The sequence below is a fragment of the Barbus barbus genome, assembly GCF_936440315.1.
Source record: "Barbus barbus genome assembly, chromosome: 35".
NCBI classification, from domain to species: domain Eukaryota; kingdom Metazoa; phylum Chordata; class Actinopteri; order Cypriniformes; family Cyprinidae; genus Barbus; species Barbus barbus.
In genome coordinates this window covers 20,565,202-20,581,282 of record NC_136763.1, presented here as the reverse complement: position 1 = coordinate 20,581,282, position 16,081 = coordinate 20,565,202, and the positions used below count along the sequence as shown (strand labels likewise).

General features: G+C 37.8%; 1 protein-coding gene and 1 pseudogene across 2 annotated transcripts in view; one reads left to right on the top strand and one right to left on the bottom strand.

Annotated features, from left to right (window-relative positions):
• Nucleotides 1-11,526, top strand: part of LOC306855100 (tRNA modification GTPase GTPBP3, mitochondrial-like) — a 29,950-nt pseudogene extending 18,424 nt beyond the window's left edge. Inside the window, exons 6-8 of the transcript in view lie at nucleotides 4,724-4,891; nucleotides 6,399-6,712; nucleotides 11,516-11,526. The product of the transcript in view is annotated as a tRNA modification GTPase GTPBP3, mitochondrial-like (transcript). The remainder of the gene's footprint in view (nucleotides 1-4,723; nucleotides 4,892-6,398; nucleotides 6,713-11,515) is intronic.
• Nucleotides 10,463-15,337, bottom strand: LOC306854854 (uncharacterized protein). Its single transcript, XM_079393111.1, has 5 exons — nucleotides 14,826-15,337; nucleotides 13,601-13,685; nucleotides 12,860-13,518; nucleotides 12,664-12,728; nucleotides 10,463-11,280 (listed from the first exon to the last, which is right to left on the bottom strand). The coding sequence occupies exons 1-4, from the start codon at nucleotides 15,213-15,215 to the stop codon at nucleotides 12,666-12,668; spliced, it is 1,197 nt and encodes a 398-aa protein (XP_079249237.1). The 5' UTR covers nucleotides 15,216-15,337; the 3' UTR covers nucleotides 10,463-11,280; nucleotides 12,664-12,665.
• Between the last annotated feature and the right edge of the window lie 744 nt (nucleotides 15,338-16,081).

The window sequence follows — 16,081 nt, the reverse complement described above, 5'->3', positions numbered from 1 at the left end:
ATGAAGCAGCCGAGTGCCATGTTATCGTGTGGGCATCGGGGAGATTTATTATGAAATCTTCTTTCTGGATGAGGTCGGATAGTGGGTGATCCGCTTGACCCTCGGGTTGGGTGATAGTGGAAATTTCCAGTCACTACCGTATTCTGTCAGTACCTTATTTTGTGCCGTGTTTGTATTCAATATCAGGATTCAGTATTTTGGTGAAGCAAAAAGGTTTCTTTAAGATTTATTTTGTGCTTTGTCTATACGGCCTGTGTAAGATAACTTTTTGGTTGTGCTCACTCCAGAGAAATTGATAAGGGAGTTTGCGTACTGGTTTTTAACCAGTGTTTATATGATATTACTCACTGTCTAAGATTTCGTTTTTGTTATACCGGAATTGGAGAAATTTTGTCTTACATATTATTATTATTATCATTTGTGCTCAGTGGTGTTCCCACCAACCGCTGTAAACTCTTTTAAATAACAAAACAGCAGTCAGATAAAACCCCTTACAAACAAAATTAACCTGTTGCCATGTGTGCTTCTTTTTCCTGTTCACCCGGTTACATGAGGATACAACTTTTTAAAGGGATAGTGCGCCCAAAAATGAAAATACATAATTTACTGACATATCATTAATCTTCGAAACACAATTGAAGATATTTTTAATAAAGTTTTCTGTCCCTCCACTGAAAGTCCAGGTAACCAAAACATAAAATATCCAAAAAGACCATGCAGATTATATAATTTTAATTTGGTCGATGCTAAAATAGGTGCAGAAAAAATCCATATACACTCTTAAAAATAAAGGTTCTTTATTGGCATTTTACTGTCCATGGAACCTTTTCATTCCAGAAAAGGTTCTTTAAAGTGGAAAAATGTTTATTTAGATTATTAAAATGGTTTTAAGAACTGTTCACTGAAAGGTTCTTTGGGGAACCAAATCTGGTTCTTCTATAGGATCGCTGTGAAAACCCTCTTTGGAACCTTTATTTTTAAGAGTGTATTTAACTCTTTTGACTTGGGCAAATGAGCAATTTGGCTTTGGACCAGGTGTCCTAAATCATCCAGAATCTTTATTCTAGTGTGAAAATTCAGCTTCACCTTCACCTGAACTGAACAAATGGAAACTCCAGCAGTTGTTGTTGGCGGTAACCTCAGTAACACAGGCAAGTTCACCACATCAAAGGTGGTGAACTTTGTTTTTCGGATCTTATTTTAAGCTCCATTTTTAGGAAGACGTTTCCTTATCTCATCTAAAAAAATGCATATGTTCCTGCCCATGCATATTATTTGCCCATCACTGTAACACTGGTCTGCCAGATGTCATGTTTCTACGGGATGTGAACTTTCTATTGTTTTTTTTTGTGCTTGTAATCATCACATTTTAAATATAGTAAATCTCAGTTTTCTTGAAGCCTTGTGCATCTCCCTTGGTAATACCTCTGCCCTCCATCCTGAGAAATTAAAGACTTCGGAGAAGTCTGAGACTAAGAACAAAATGTCTCACGGGCCCCCCAACATCTCAGCGAACTAGTTTTTATTGTCCTTGTACGTGCAAAATGTGCATTGCTTTATGGCAAGCCAGGTTAACATTTATTCCTTAAAACATACTAGTATCTATTTTCATGCTATTAGTACTTATTTTGTAGCTACTAGTGTCTATTCCATTAGGTACTAGCGCTTATTCAGTGTTTATTTTTTGGCCACTAGCAACTTTTTAAAAATACTAATACTTATTTATTAGATACTTATTTAAATATTGACTAATGCCTTTTTAAATATTGCTAGAAAGCATTCATTACTTATTAAATGCTATTACATTTCAGTTGCTATTTAATAGATAGAATCTTACCAGTCACAACTGTTATAGTCGTGTTACTCGTGTTATAGTCAGAATGGCCATTGTAGAGTTCATTTAAAAATCTTACTAGTAAAATAAAAAATCTTACTAGCTATACTTTGAGTAATGAATGAATGAATAAGTAACAGTGTATTATAATAGTGTAACGTGTGAGCTAGCTTGGAATGAAGCGCACGACAAAGGAACAGAGTTAACCGTGTATTTAATGAATCCAGGAGTAAATCCAACATAGAGCAACACAAATTCAAATCAATAGCGGACAAAGGACCAGGGAAGAACACAGGACTTATAAACAGTGAACGTAATCAGGGAGAACTGAAACAGGTGGAGTAATTAATCAAAAACCATCGAAACTAATAGGCACGAGAACTCAGGGAAATGTGGAAACAGAAACCGAACCAAAAGAGACCATAACTGTGACAGTTACTCCCCCTCCTGGTAGGCGCGTCCCGCGCCGTAACAGTTCCACCGGCGAGGGAGGGTGGGTGCCCTGGAGGCTGGTACAGGACTGGGAAAAGGAAGGCCTCCAGGGCGGATCAGGCAGCTCGGGGAGCCCCGGCGGAGCAGGGAGTCCATGGAGCCATGGCGGAGCAGCCTCCATGGCCTTGTCCTTGACCCTCGGCCCGACCACTATGGGCACGGATATATGCCCCCCCCCAAAAAAAAAATTCCTTGGGGAAAATCTGGTCTTTAAATGCCCGGAGGGAGTCTGGAGGGCGCCTAGGAGGAGCGGGCTCAGGAGGGCGCTCTGGGGCTGGAGCCGGCACTGGAGGGAGCTCTGGGGCTGAAGCCAACACAGGAGGGCGCTCTGGGGCTGAAGCCGACACTGGAGGGTGCTCTGGGGCTGGAGCCGAGGTGCTAGTACCTTCAGAATAAACACTATTAGCTAATAAATAAGTACTAATACCTAATGGAATATATACTACTAGATGTAGATACTAGGAGCATAGATACTAGATACTAGTAATAGATAGATATTAATAGATACTAGGGGCAGTATATTAATAGATATATATTATATTTATAGGGTAACACTTTATTTCAGGGTCTCTAACAATATTAGCCATTTATTGATAGCAATTAAGCACATATTAATGCCTTATTCTACATGACCTTATTCTACATCCCTAATCCTACCCAATACCTACATTTAACAACTACCTTAATAATAATCAGCAAATTAGGAATTTATTGAGGGAAAAGTCGTAGTTAATAGTGAATAAGCGTTCCCTATTCTAAAGTGTTACCATTAATGGATATACTAGTATATTAACAGATACAAGGGGCAGTCATGGCCTAATGGATAGAGAGTCAGACTTGTAACCCAAAGGTTGTGGCTTTGAGTCTCAGGTCCGGCAGGGATTGTCGGCAGGGGCGGACTGGCCATCTGGATGTTCTGGACAATGGCGCTAGTGGAATCTATTTTGTTTATGAGAAACTGAAACTAACACGAAGTGGGCTCGTGATGGCAAGCAAAAAATGTGAAGGTTGTGTGTTAGGTTACCTTTGCCCTCCTCTCTCATGTAGTATGTAGCCTATGAGCACTATAGGATGTTCACTGTTATTTATCACTCCGAATTGTCTGGCAATTCATTCATAAAGAGACAGCAGCGATTCTAGGTTTATGTTTATCATTGTCATATTATACATTTTGCTTTATGCTTTTTTTATGTAGATTTCAAGAATTTTAGTTCATACGATAGCCTAATACATTTATTTTAATCCCCTGCTGAACAAAATAAGTAAAAAATAGAAACCATTGTATAATTTGTAATGGTTTTACAGGTTATAATGAAAATGTTATTGGTTTGAATGGAAACTTTAATGGTACCTGTTGGTCTCTGCTGGTAATTGGTCACCTTCTATTGGTGGCTTTAAAAAAAACAAACAAAAAAAACACAAAATCTTAATGTAATACATCCCAAAACACACTAGGAACCATTACTTAATGGTATTAATGGTTAAAGGTTGATGGTTTGTAATGGTACTTGTAGTGGAAATCATTAGGATTTCTGTGAAGATTTCTATTGTTTTTGTGAGCAGGGTCACCATGGGTTTTGTAATGTTATTTGCCATAAATGCGACAGGATTTCTGTAATATTGTGAGATAGTAGCAGCTGTTTGTAGTTGTGGTGGACCTATTTAGGAGAAAATCCAGGGCCGGTTTTTACTCCCAGTCCGTCCCCGATTGTCAAGCGCTCTCTCTACCCTCAATACCACGACTGAGGTGCCCTTGAGCAAGGCACCGAAACCCCAACTGCTCCCCGGGTGCCACAGCATAAAATGGCTGCCCACTGCTCCGGGTGTGTGTTCACGGTGTGTGTATGTGTTTGTTCACTACTCACTGCTGTGTGTGTGCACTTGGATGGGTTAAATGCAGAGCACAAATTCCGAGTATGGGTTCACACGTCACATACTTTCCTTTCCTTTTCCTTGTCCTACTAGCTAAAAAAATAAGTACTAGTAGAATTAAAATAGATACTGGTACATTTTATTAATTAAATGTTAAAATGGCTTGCCATATACTAATCAGAACTGGACAGGTCTAAGTCAAAAATTTGAAATGAGTTACTAGTAACAATTGAATATTTACTAGTCACTATTGAAATAAATACTATATCTAATGAATAAGTACTATCTATTTAATAGGTACTAGTATCTAATTAATTAGTTCCAGTATCTAACAATCACTAATATTTAATGAATAAGTACTAGTATCTATGTAAAGCTTTTAAAAGTGAACAGAATTTAGTTTTAGTAAAAATTTTAGTAGCATGAAAATTGACACTAGTATGTTTGAAGGCTTAAATAGTGCAGTTCTTTGTTGTCCTTGTTAGTTTCTGAACTAATTGCCGTATCTTCTCTCACTCTCTATAGCTCAGCGTCCTGCTGCCATAGTGTCTCCCACAGCCGGGACCACCAGAGATGTGGTGGAGGTCCCGCTGGACATCGGGGGGTATCCTGTGATGCTGAGTGACACAGCAGGGCTATACGGGACACCACAGACAGCGTGGAGCAGGAGGGCGTCTGGCGTGCCCATCAGGGGTATGTATTTACGGACACGTGTGGGAAAATCAAGCTAGAATAAACACTCAGGCATTTTTGTGCAAACAATCCAAAGTGATAAATATTGCCATGCTAAAAATGGCCTGTAGAGGGGAAATATCTCTCAAGATTTCTTGCAACTCATTGTGCTGCATGAGGGGAAATGATCTTTTTATTCACAGATTTAGATATAGGTATGTGGCACATTTTTCACGACTGAATAGACATGGGAGGTTATGCAGTAATATAAAGAGTTTAGTTACATAATGTTTGCATAAAAAGAGTTGGCAGTTTAAAAATGACCAAAAATGTAGTTATTTACAAATATATCAAAACATATCTTTTAAAAGAACAGTTTGCAAAAGAAGTCCGTTAGGTTTGAAACTATAGTTGGTTGTTAAAGTTGAACTTGAGAAAAAACCGACTAGAATTTTTGTTTGTTTGTTTATTTTTATCAGGGAATATACACATTATCAATACCTAAACAAAACATTTTCACAATTTTGATTTGACAAAAACCAAATGTTTATTTTTTTTCGAGAAACCACAATGCCTTTTTATATCTTTTCATTTTGATGGGAGTCTATTCCAGTCGTGGCTTCCTCTAAAGGCAAAAGATAACTGACTAAAAGGAGAGAAATAAATCAGTTTAACCAGTTCTTTTTACTGATGTTCACACTGATAACTTTTCACACTCATTTTGCTTGTTTTTTGTTTTGTGCATATTAACTAACTTTTAAGCAACACAAAACTTTATAGACAAAGCCCAAAAAATATATTTCGGTCATTTAGACCAGAGGTGCCAAAATATATGAAGAGCCAGAAATTAAACTTCATGTGCCAAAAGTAAATGTTGCATTATATCCAATTATATTATATTAAAAATGTAAATAATTAAACAAAAAATATTTATTTAAAATTTTAAATTGTTAACTTTTTTACTTACATTTCAATGCAAAAATAAAACAAACAAAAAAGCAAAAATATAAATGAGAAATTAACATATGCTATCAGGCGAAATCAAAGGTCATTAGATCGTACAGATCACAAAACAACTATGCATAAGCAGCACAATTTATATAAATCCTTAGTAATTATTCAATAAAATAGAGTTTTAAAACAGAATTTGTTTTTTCCTGCATTTAAGAACAAATTATTATTTTTGAAAAATATAGCAAAACTTATTCCATGAAAAGGTCTTTCATCATTTATTTGCAGATATCTTTTTAAAGTTTTATTTGATCTAATGTAATGCAATTCAAACATTTTAAGCATGCACAACCATGTCCAAGTGCCATCGTTGCACATTAGGCATTTCCTTTGTCACAGTTTATCTTTGTGTGTTGCAGTGCATGATATTTTTCTGCCTGTATAGTATGCTGTGATTTACTAAAGACATGGCATAGACAGGAAGTGACCAGTTTGTTTCTGCGAGGTCAGAGGTTGTAAGATGCTGACCAGGCTCAGGAAACAGGCTTAAGAAACAACCTTCCGCTGCTGCCCACAGTGTGGAGCAGGCAGATCTGTCTCTTGTGGTCGTCGACTTGACGCAGCTTCCTTCAGAGCCCCAGCTAGTGCCCGTCTTCCTCAGCGGACACTTGAAGAGTATCCTTGAGCACTCATCTCACAAGCAGGACTGCATCCTGATCCTCAACAAAAGTGACTTAATCTCCGTCGAGCACAAGCGCAGTATGCAGGCGGCCCTCGAGGAGGCTGCTGATGTTCCTCCTGTTTGTTTGTTGTCATGTCACACCAAAGATGGCCTGCAGAATCTCCTGTCGGCATTACAGAACAGACTAAAGACACTGTTGAGAGGAAATGGTCAGAAAACAGTTAACTATTCAAATACTGTATGTTATTTAGATACTGTAAACAGAAGTGATGCACCGAAATATAAATTCTGGGCCGAAACCTAAACTGAAAATTCAAAATGCACTTGAATAAATGTTGCTCAATAATCAAATATAGTTTTGAGTTGGACTGACATTTAAATTGCACATAAGGTCGTTTTTATATCCATTTTTAAATAACATAATTATGTTTCTACTTCAGTTTGTTGTCGAATTATAAATGTTTAAACTGAGTGCAATAAAAACTTGTTTTCTTGACAGATTTTTTCAAACATACAATACATTAAATAATGAATATTAAGTAAAAATATTATGAAAATGTGATATATTTAGCAAAATGCTCCTTTCCAGAGTCATTTTCTTCTAGCTGACTATTGAGTTTATGGACATTTCCTGACCCTTATAAAAATTAACCATGGTTTTACTACAAAAAAAAAGAAAAAACTGGTTACTATAATTAAGCCATGGTAACCACAAATGAACCATGGTTTGCTACACTAACCATAGTTTAACCATGGTATTTGTAGTAAAACTGTGGTTATACAAATGGTAATCAATACACCAAAAAACATGGTTATTTTTTAAATAATTATAATTTGATATAATTTAATTATAAGTTATAATTTGATAAATGTAATTTCTTTATCAGTTAACTTCTATTAACAAAATTAAATCAACATTTGGTGTGAGCATCCTTTGCGTTTAAAGCAGCTTTTGTCCTTGGTACACTTGTGCATAGTTTTTCAGGAGCTTTGCAGGTAGGTTTCTTGAAGCGTCTTGGAGACGTTGCCACAGTTCTTCTGGATTTAGTCTGTCTCAGTTTGTTCTGTTTCTTCATGTCATTCCAGACAGACTAGACTAGATCAGATCTCTGTGTGGAGCACTGGCTGTTGTCAGTTTCACTATCCTTGTGGGGACTCTCATAGGCGTAATGGTTTTTCTACTGTACAGACCGTATATTCTATTGCCCTACACCTAAATTTAGCCCTCACAGGAGACTGTTTGCATTTTTAGATTTTCCAAAAACTTCATTCTGTGTGATTTATAAGCTTGTTTACCTGTGGGGACCTCGATTTAGGTCCCCACCATGACACAAGTCCCCATGAGTCTGTTTAAGTCCCCACCGGTATATAAAAACAAAAACACACACACACGGCTGTAGCTGGGGTTTACGTGGCCCCGGGGCAGGCTGTACCAGTGGGCCCTGTTTGAAATGGTTTAATTTGTATGTTCGTTCTATTTATTTATTTGTGCTATTTACACAGTTTTTCAGTTTTTTGAGGGTTGTAAGTGTTCAGGTACAGAAACTGAATAATCAAATGTAAAATAGCACTGCATAGTCTTCACTGTAAAAATTCAATATACAGTCAAACTAAAATTTATTCAGACACCTTCAACATTTCTCACATTATCACAGTTTATTTGCTATATTTGAGAAAATGGTAATAAAATATAGCAAGAACTCAGAGTTAAACTGTGTCAGAACAAATTAATCTTGATAATGTCAGATAACTTTGAACTTTTAAATTGCAATCAACCAAAAATTCAGACAACTGTTAGTATGACAATATTTGCACAACTATCAATACTTTGTTGAACAATTAATTTTGTTCAGTCTGTAAAAAGGTTGCATTAGCAATTAAAGAAAAAACACATAAGCAAAACATGGTCAGGTCAAAGTGTCTGAATAATGTTGTTCCCAAATTTTGTATAAATTTTACTGGTAGTCCACTACTGTATCAAGAATTTTCGGGAATAATATGTCACAGTTTACTTTATTTTGCTATACTCACTCACATAAATGAACTGTAGTGTCCTGCACCCACTAGTAAAAAAAAAGATCAAAAATGATATTTGGTGTCCGAATAATTTTTGATTTGACTGTGGATTAATTCTTGTTAAACTACAAAGTAATTCAGTCAAGAGCAGTGAGTCATTTACTTTCTTTCATTTTCTTAGATTGACTTTAAGGACACCGACAGCTCTAGTATATTAGGCGCAGTCACTTTAAGAGACTATGCATCCAATGTAATGATGCACATCCGATTTCTTTCTCAACTGTTTACTTTCAGTTTTTTCGAGGGTACTCTGCATGGCGGGTATTTTGACATCATTTTGTATGTATTTGTCATACCGTGCACTGGTGCTGAATTGGGCTCTTTCACATCTTTTTCTGTTTGCTAGTTTAAGCTGCGATTTGTATTTGTTCGTTCAGATGCAGGATGACGCGAAGGAGAGCTCGGTTCGGTTTTCTCTGTGTGCGCGCGAGTACTCAGTTGAGCTTTTCCACGTCTTGTGTTTGAATGCTTTAAACTCTTTTGAATGTTTAAATTGGCAAGGCTTAAAAACATGTGCAAATGATAAGCTGTCGTGACGACTCGCAGCAGTGGCCCGTCAACTGTCCTGGGTGTCTTTTTAGGCTGGCCTCAGCCAGTCGGTTGAAATCGCTGGGGGCCCCCCTCAGCCGTGGGCCCCTATAATCGTCACCACCTTTCACCCCACTAGCAACGGCCACCCCACTATGTTGGTTTTTGTGGTTTATGGGGACTCTCCATAGGCGTAATGGTTTTTATACTGAACAAACTGTGTGTGCTATTGCCCTACACCAACCCTACACCTAAACTTAGTCCTCACAGGAGACTTTGTGCATTTTTAGATTTTCAAAAAAACACCATTTAGTATGTTTTTTAAGCCTTTTGAATTACGGGGATAAACCACCTTCATATTGTAATACCTCTGTCATACCCATGTCATTATACAAATTTGTGTCCTCATAAACCACATAGGCACACACACACACACACACACACACACACACATGCGCGTATATAATGTTAATTTCCAGCTTTTCTCACTTACAACAGAGGGACTTGTACAGTTATTGCAAAAGGTGTAAAGATTTTAAACATAGCTTCTAGAGAGCAGTACTAAAAGAAAAAAAAGATAACAGATTTACCTGATAGAATGTTTAAAATCTTTAAAACAAAAATGTAGTTAAAAAATCTACAAATCTGACCCGATCAGTCCTAACAGTCAACAGAAGTGCACTCTGTAACCAGAAAAATCTGTCATTTTTTTATTGCATATAGTAGGCAGAGTTTCAAATCTCGGCTTCCCCAAAAACAATTAAATTTCCTCCCAATGGCTGTTTTGAAAAGGATGACTTCACACTAGCCTTGGCAGGAGTATTTCTTATTAGTTCTGGCTGCATTGAGGTCAAACACGCTGGCGGCGATCTGATGCAGCTGAGCATTCTCTGTGTTCAACTGTACCGGCTGTTGAGGAAGGAGGTGTTCAGAAATGGTCCCCACAGCCCTTTGTTCTCCTGTCAATCTGACATTCATTTAAATATTTATGTGTGCTTGCTGAACTCTTCACCCGTTTGATGACATCAGGGAGCCAGGAGCTGTGTGCAGCACGCTGTACCTTCTGCCTTCCTCTCATTCATGATGCTGTTGTTTCTGATGATTAGTGGGGTTAAAAAAGCTCCCATAAATCTCACTGGCCTTTGCTCTGCTTTATGAGGTTGATGGAGAGGCCAAAATGTTCAAAAGGAATTGCCTTAGAACACATAGATTCCTTCAGAAGGGTGTTCCAAATTTAATAGAGACTGCATAAACAATGATTTACCAATCTCGGTACAGAACACATTCTGTCTTTTGTTACTTCCTCTTGATATTCAACACACCCAAAAACTGAATCTTTAAATATAGTAGTATATACTGTATCATCAGAGTGCATGTTTAATTTTTTTAATATTTTACATTTTGTTGTTATTAGTCACAATTAGTTGGCTATTAACATATCGTACAGGGTATTCCTGTATATTCATAATGACATTCATCCAAAAGTGTGTGTGTGTGTATATATATATATATATATATATGAGATCAGTGTATTTGGTTAGTTAGCTACAAATCTTGAGTATTTCTTCATTTGAACTTTCTTTTGTTTTAACTTTAAATACAGGTTTAATTAAAAAGAAGAAAACAGGAGTTTATCTTTATGACTATTTGTTTATTCAAAACAGACTGATCAACATATTAAAAAGTTTATTTTTTAAAAATATTTAAACAGTAAAAAGGACATTAAAACTGGTTCAAACAATCACTGCAACACAATTAATGTGTAAAGAATATTATATACATCACAACACGTGGAGGTTTCACAGAATCAGATTCTCTCAGTATTTAACAACTGATGCTGTAAAAAATGTTTTATTTAATATTAACTGTGTGCTTTGTAGGAAAGGCAGTCTCACATTTTCAGGTCTGCACCACTCTAAATAACTGAATAACTGATTCAGACCTCCAAAGTACATCATGTCATGCAAGTTCACAGCCCATGATGCTTAAATACAACTATACAATGAACTAAACATTAGAGTGCACGACACGTACATTTACAGTGATCCATAGTCACAACATTATTTACAAAAGAGATCACAGGCTCAAAATCAGGAAACTCCCGCACACAAGACACTCAGAAACTCAAGAGTCCGGCCATGAGATTTAGATCATTCCCTTCTCCACACCCAGCCTGCGGAAAAGAGCGAAAACAATAAAAAAGACATTCTGAATCACTCGGCCTGATATGGGTAATTAACACAAGTCCTCCAAACATAGGATAAGGTCTTCAAAAATGTGTACCATAGAGGTTTTTTAATATTACTTTTGCGTAATGTTTAATATTTTGTGTTACTTGTAATCTAGCACTTTTCACAAAGTATTATGTTTCAGATGTTAATGATCAATCTCATGTCCCTCTGTTCTAGGCAAAATTTAAAAGGCATTTTTGTGCACTTTAAGTGCACTATGAGAAGGTTGTTCCAAACTAAATTTAGGGAGTGAAGTATATCTACAATGGTCACTTGACAAATAATTTTGCCATGTATCATCACATGATCCTGCACTCTTAGAAAAAAGGTACAGCAGTTGTACCTGAAGCAGAACCTTTTCAAAAGGTACTAATATGTACCACTTAGGTACTAATATTTTACACTTTAAGCCCGAGACACACTGCATGATTTTCGGTTGTCCCAGATAAAAGATTGGCATCGTTAAACAATCTTTTCACGATTGTTTCACGATGCCAGTCTTTCGTCTGGGAAAGATGAAATCGCACAGTGTGTCTCGGGCTTTAGGTAATAATATGTACCCTTAGGGTACAAATATGAACATTTTAGGGGGAAATAAGGGTACAAATGTGTACCTTTTTAAAGGGTAGGCTACCACCCTAGTGACAGCTTTTGCTTCTGGAGGGCCACCTTCCAGCACTACTTAAACACAGCTGCACCTTCTAAACAAGGTCTTCAGAATTCCTAGAAACTTCCAGGCAGGTGTGTTATAGCTAAAATCTGCAGGAAGGTGGCCCTTCAGAATCAGGACTGGACGTAACATTCCGATGCAAAATTAAAGTGACAATAACGCATGTCTTTGTGATGGACAGGTGTGTTCAATCCTGCTTGTGGAGTTTAGCTTCAACCCTAATTAAACACACCTGGGATAGTTCACCCAAAAATTTGAATTCTGTCATCATTTACTCACCCTCACATCATTTCTTTCTTGCCAAGCAGTTTCTGGTTCCCATTGACTTCTAGTTTTTCCATTCTGTGGAAGTCAATGGAGTCCAACACCTGCTTGTTGACCCATATTTTTCAAAATATCTTCTTGCACATTTAACAGAAGAAAGAAATTTGCATAGGTTCGGAACAACTGAGGGGGAGTGAATGATGATATAATTTTCAGTTTCAAGTGAACTATCCTATTAAGGACTTTAGGATTATTAGATATTTCCAGGCAGATTGGTGATAATTGGACACCCCTGGTGTAGCATGTAACAAATGGACAGTAATGTCCTGCACCCTTCAAAGTGGGTAGGGCTAAGTGAATATTGACTTTCAAATGAATAAAGACCACTTACCTTTAGTGGTTAATGGCCCTACCAGGTACGGCCATGCCAGGGGGCTGAAGACCAGCAGGTTTGGGCTGCACAAACAGTGAAGTTTGATTTGAGTTAATTACGATACGCTCTACAGCTTTCAAACATGCTAAAAATGGCTAAAATTGACCACCATGGAAGATTTTCCAGATGTTTTAAGCATCATCATTCATCCCACCTGTTGTGCGCAGCCATTTCGCAGCCGGGCTTCTAGTAGGTCTCTGGCGTCCCTCAGTCTGCTTTGCTCCTTGAGAAGCTGCTCCAGCTGCTTGTCATACTTCTGTTGGGTATCCTGCAGTTTTTTGCTGCTCTCCGCAGCCTCTTTCTCCCGGTCCGTTTTGCACTTGTCCAGTTCTAAAGTCAGTCCTGCGTTCTGTACTTCCAGCCGGCTGCTCTGTTTCTGAATGCTGGAGACCTTCGCTCCTACGTTGTCCAGGTAGCTCTGGAACTTGTCCTCCACCTGTCGAGAGAGGCTGGAGCAGTTGGAGCGAATCCTTTCCATCTGTTCTTCCTGTTTTGGACAGGTGAGTTGAAATGTGACCGAGTTGGTGAAGAAGTTGTCGATTTTGGTCAGGAAGGCACTTGTGACTGTCTGGATGCCTTGGAGGGACTCTGCAAAGTCTTCTTTGCATTTCTTGGTGTACACATCAAGCTGGGATTTCAAGTTCATGTTTTCTTGTCTCAGTTGTATCACCTGGCTGTGATGTTCATTTTTATCCTTCACTGCATTGTCCAAGTCAGTTTTAAGGTACTCCACCGTTTGGCTGAAGTTACTCTTAAGGATTCCATATAGAACTTTCTGTTGTTCCAGAAGAGCATGTTGAGTTCTTATTTCAGCTGAGAAGAGAAAAGAGAGCCATGTCAGCAGGACGGTCTCTTCGTGAAATTGGTTATTCATTAAATCATTGATTGCACTCACCATTCTGATTGTTGTTGCTTGGTGGACATGGGAGTGGAGTACATCGAGTGCTTGGAATCTTTGCTTTATTGGCCTCACAAAGAGACTGTAAAACAGCCAGTCAAAATCAAGCTTGTAATTATTGTTAGGGTTTCAAGATTAATCACACGTCATAATGTCAAGACAAAAATGAAACTTCAGACCTCCTTTGTCCACCCTAATGTCGTTGCAAACCTGTTTGACTTGCTTTCTTTTGTCGAAGCAAAAAGATATATTAAAAAATGTCTCCAGTTTTTCATTTGTTCATACAATGAAAGTCAATGTCAAATTATTTTGAGCCCCATTAACCAAAACAATGGCAACATCCTTCAAAGTATCTTTTTGTTTGTTCTACAGAAGAAAGTAAGTCATACAGGTGAGTAAATGATGACACACACTGCCGTTCAAATGTATGGGATCTGTAAGATTTAAAAAAAAAAAAATTTATGAAGTCTCTTATGCTCATCAAGGCTGTATTTATTTGATCAAAAAATATTGAAAAGAAATATTGTGAAATATTATTGCAATTTCTAATATTGGTTCCTATTTTAATATACTTCAAAATATAATTTTTTTTCTGTGATGCAGCACTGAATTTTCAGCATCATTACTGAGTCACATGATCCTTCAGAAATCATTCTAATATGCTGATTTATTATCAGTGTTGAACCTGTTGTGCTGCTTAATATTTTTAGTACTTTTTGACATACTTTTTTTCTTTGATTCTTTGATGAATAAAAAGTTAATAAGAACAGCATTTATTCAAAATAGAAATCTTTTCATAACCATGTAAGTCTTTACTATCACTTTTGACCCATTTAACACATCTTTGCTAAATAAAAGTTTTAATTTCTTAAAAAAAATAAAAATTACAGACCACAAATTTCTGACTAGTAGTGTATATTGTAACACAAAACCTCTATTTTGAATAAACTCTGTTTTTTCAAAGAATCCTGAAAGGAGTATCAAAGGTCCCAAAAATGATTAAGCAGCACAACTGTTTCCAACACTGATTATAAATCAGCATATTAGAAGAATGTATATTAAAATAGAAAACTGTTATTTTAAATTGCAATAATATTTTCCTGTATATTTGATCAAATAAATGCAGCCTTGATGAGCATAAGATACTTCTTCAAAAAACATAAAAAATCTTACTGATCCCCAAACTTTTGATTGGCACTCTACAAGCAAATGAAAGACTTACAAGTGATTTCTGCAAGTTGCTGCTCTTGAGCGTTGTTGCATTCAAGTCATTTTTCAGCTTTGCTATCTCTTTATCCGCTGCATCCTTCTCTCCAGTCTTTGCTTTGAGGGCACCGGTGAGGTCAGCTTTGTCTTTTCTGAGTTTGGTGTTGTCTGAGGAGAGCTTGTTGAAGGCCAGCTCCAGCTCTTCCACTCTCTTCTCCTCGGCCGTCTTCTCCGGCTGGCCGTACACAAGGAAGAGCACCAAACTGGCGATGATGAGGGACTGGATCAGAGACGAGAAGAAGAAGACGACCCTCATGTAGTAGCCACAGCTTTTCCCCTTCTTTGCCTTGTGGATCTGTTTCGTCTCCAGTCCGAGAGTGGCCCGGGAGTAGCTGCTGTTGTACATTTCTGAGGTCCAGTTGTGGGAATGAGACAGACCTTCAGACGGTTGTGATTCTAGAGGTTTGTTATGAAAAAAATATGGTCAGAGGTTACTCTTGTGGGCAGTGACATGTAAACACTTCTGCCAGGACTCAGGGCTGGAGCTGTCTTTATATGACACACTTCCCATGCCGTGACTCTTTCCGGACCCTCCCCAGGAAAGCTCCAGAGGTTGTCGGTACTTCACGCTGAACCTATGGAGATCTCCAGAGATGGCCAGAGCTCCTCCCTTACTGTCCCTCATAAATCCCACCAAACCCTGTCAAGGAATGCAGACCACCGTCAAACATCTAGATAACACTTATATCATAATCTCATTGTGGGATTTGGCTTTAGCTGTTTTTGGCGTCCATATTGGTATGTCTCAATTTGAGTTAATGAACTTAATATCAGCTATCATTTTGGAATCACCCACTTTGGCCAAGAAAAACATTGTTCCTGCAAAGGACAAAAGCTGGTCCTTCCATCTCTTCCTGGATCAGATCAGATACAATAACACTTATGATCAAAACAAGCCACCTGAAACTGTTTCCTGGTGGAGTCAACAATAGTAACACGTCATCCTAATCGCAGGAATGAATAACAAACTCTCCCAGAAGTCCAGGAGGCAGCAGCACGTTTGATCCCGGGCTGGTGATGACGCTCACAGCTGACAGTCGTGTCTGGGAGTGTGTGAAGAGGGGACGTAAAGTAAGTCAGGGGTTTTCCTGCAGGCCTTTGTCTCCTTGCCAATCCATCCTCAGCGGAAAGTCATTTACAGAGGGTTTTTGAAACTGACTGAACGTTCTCACAAAATTCCCTTACAGAACACAAATGAGCTTTAAGACAAAA

Excerpts from the sequence above, each read along its gene's own strand:
- LOC306854854 (XM_079393111.1), bottom strand. The coding sequence starts at position 15,215 with ATGTACAACAGCAGCTACTCCCGGGCCACTCTCGGACTGGAGACGAAA. Across the intron at positions 13,686-14,825 it reads GCAACTTGCAGAAATCACTT|TCTCTTTGTGAGGCCAATAA; the intron begins GTAAGTCTTTCA and ends GCTGTTTTACAG. Across the intron at positions 12,729-12,859 it reads GAAATGGCTGCGCACAACAG|CCCAAACCTGCTGGTCTTCA; the intron begins GTGGGATGAATG and ends CTGTTTGTGCAG.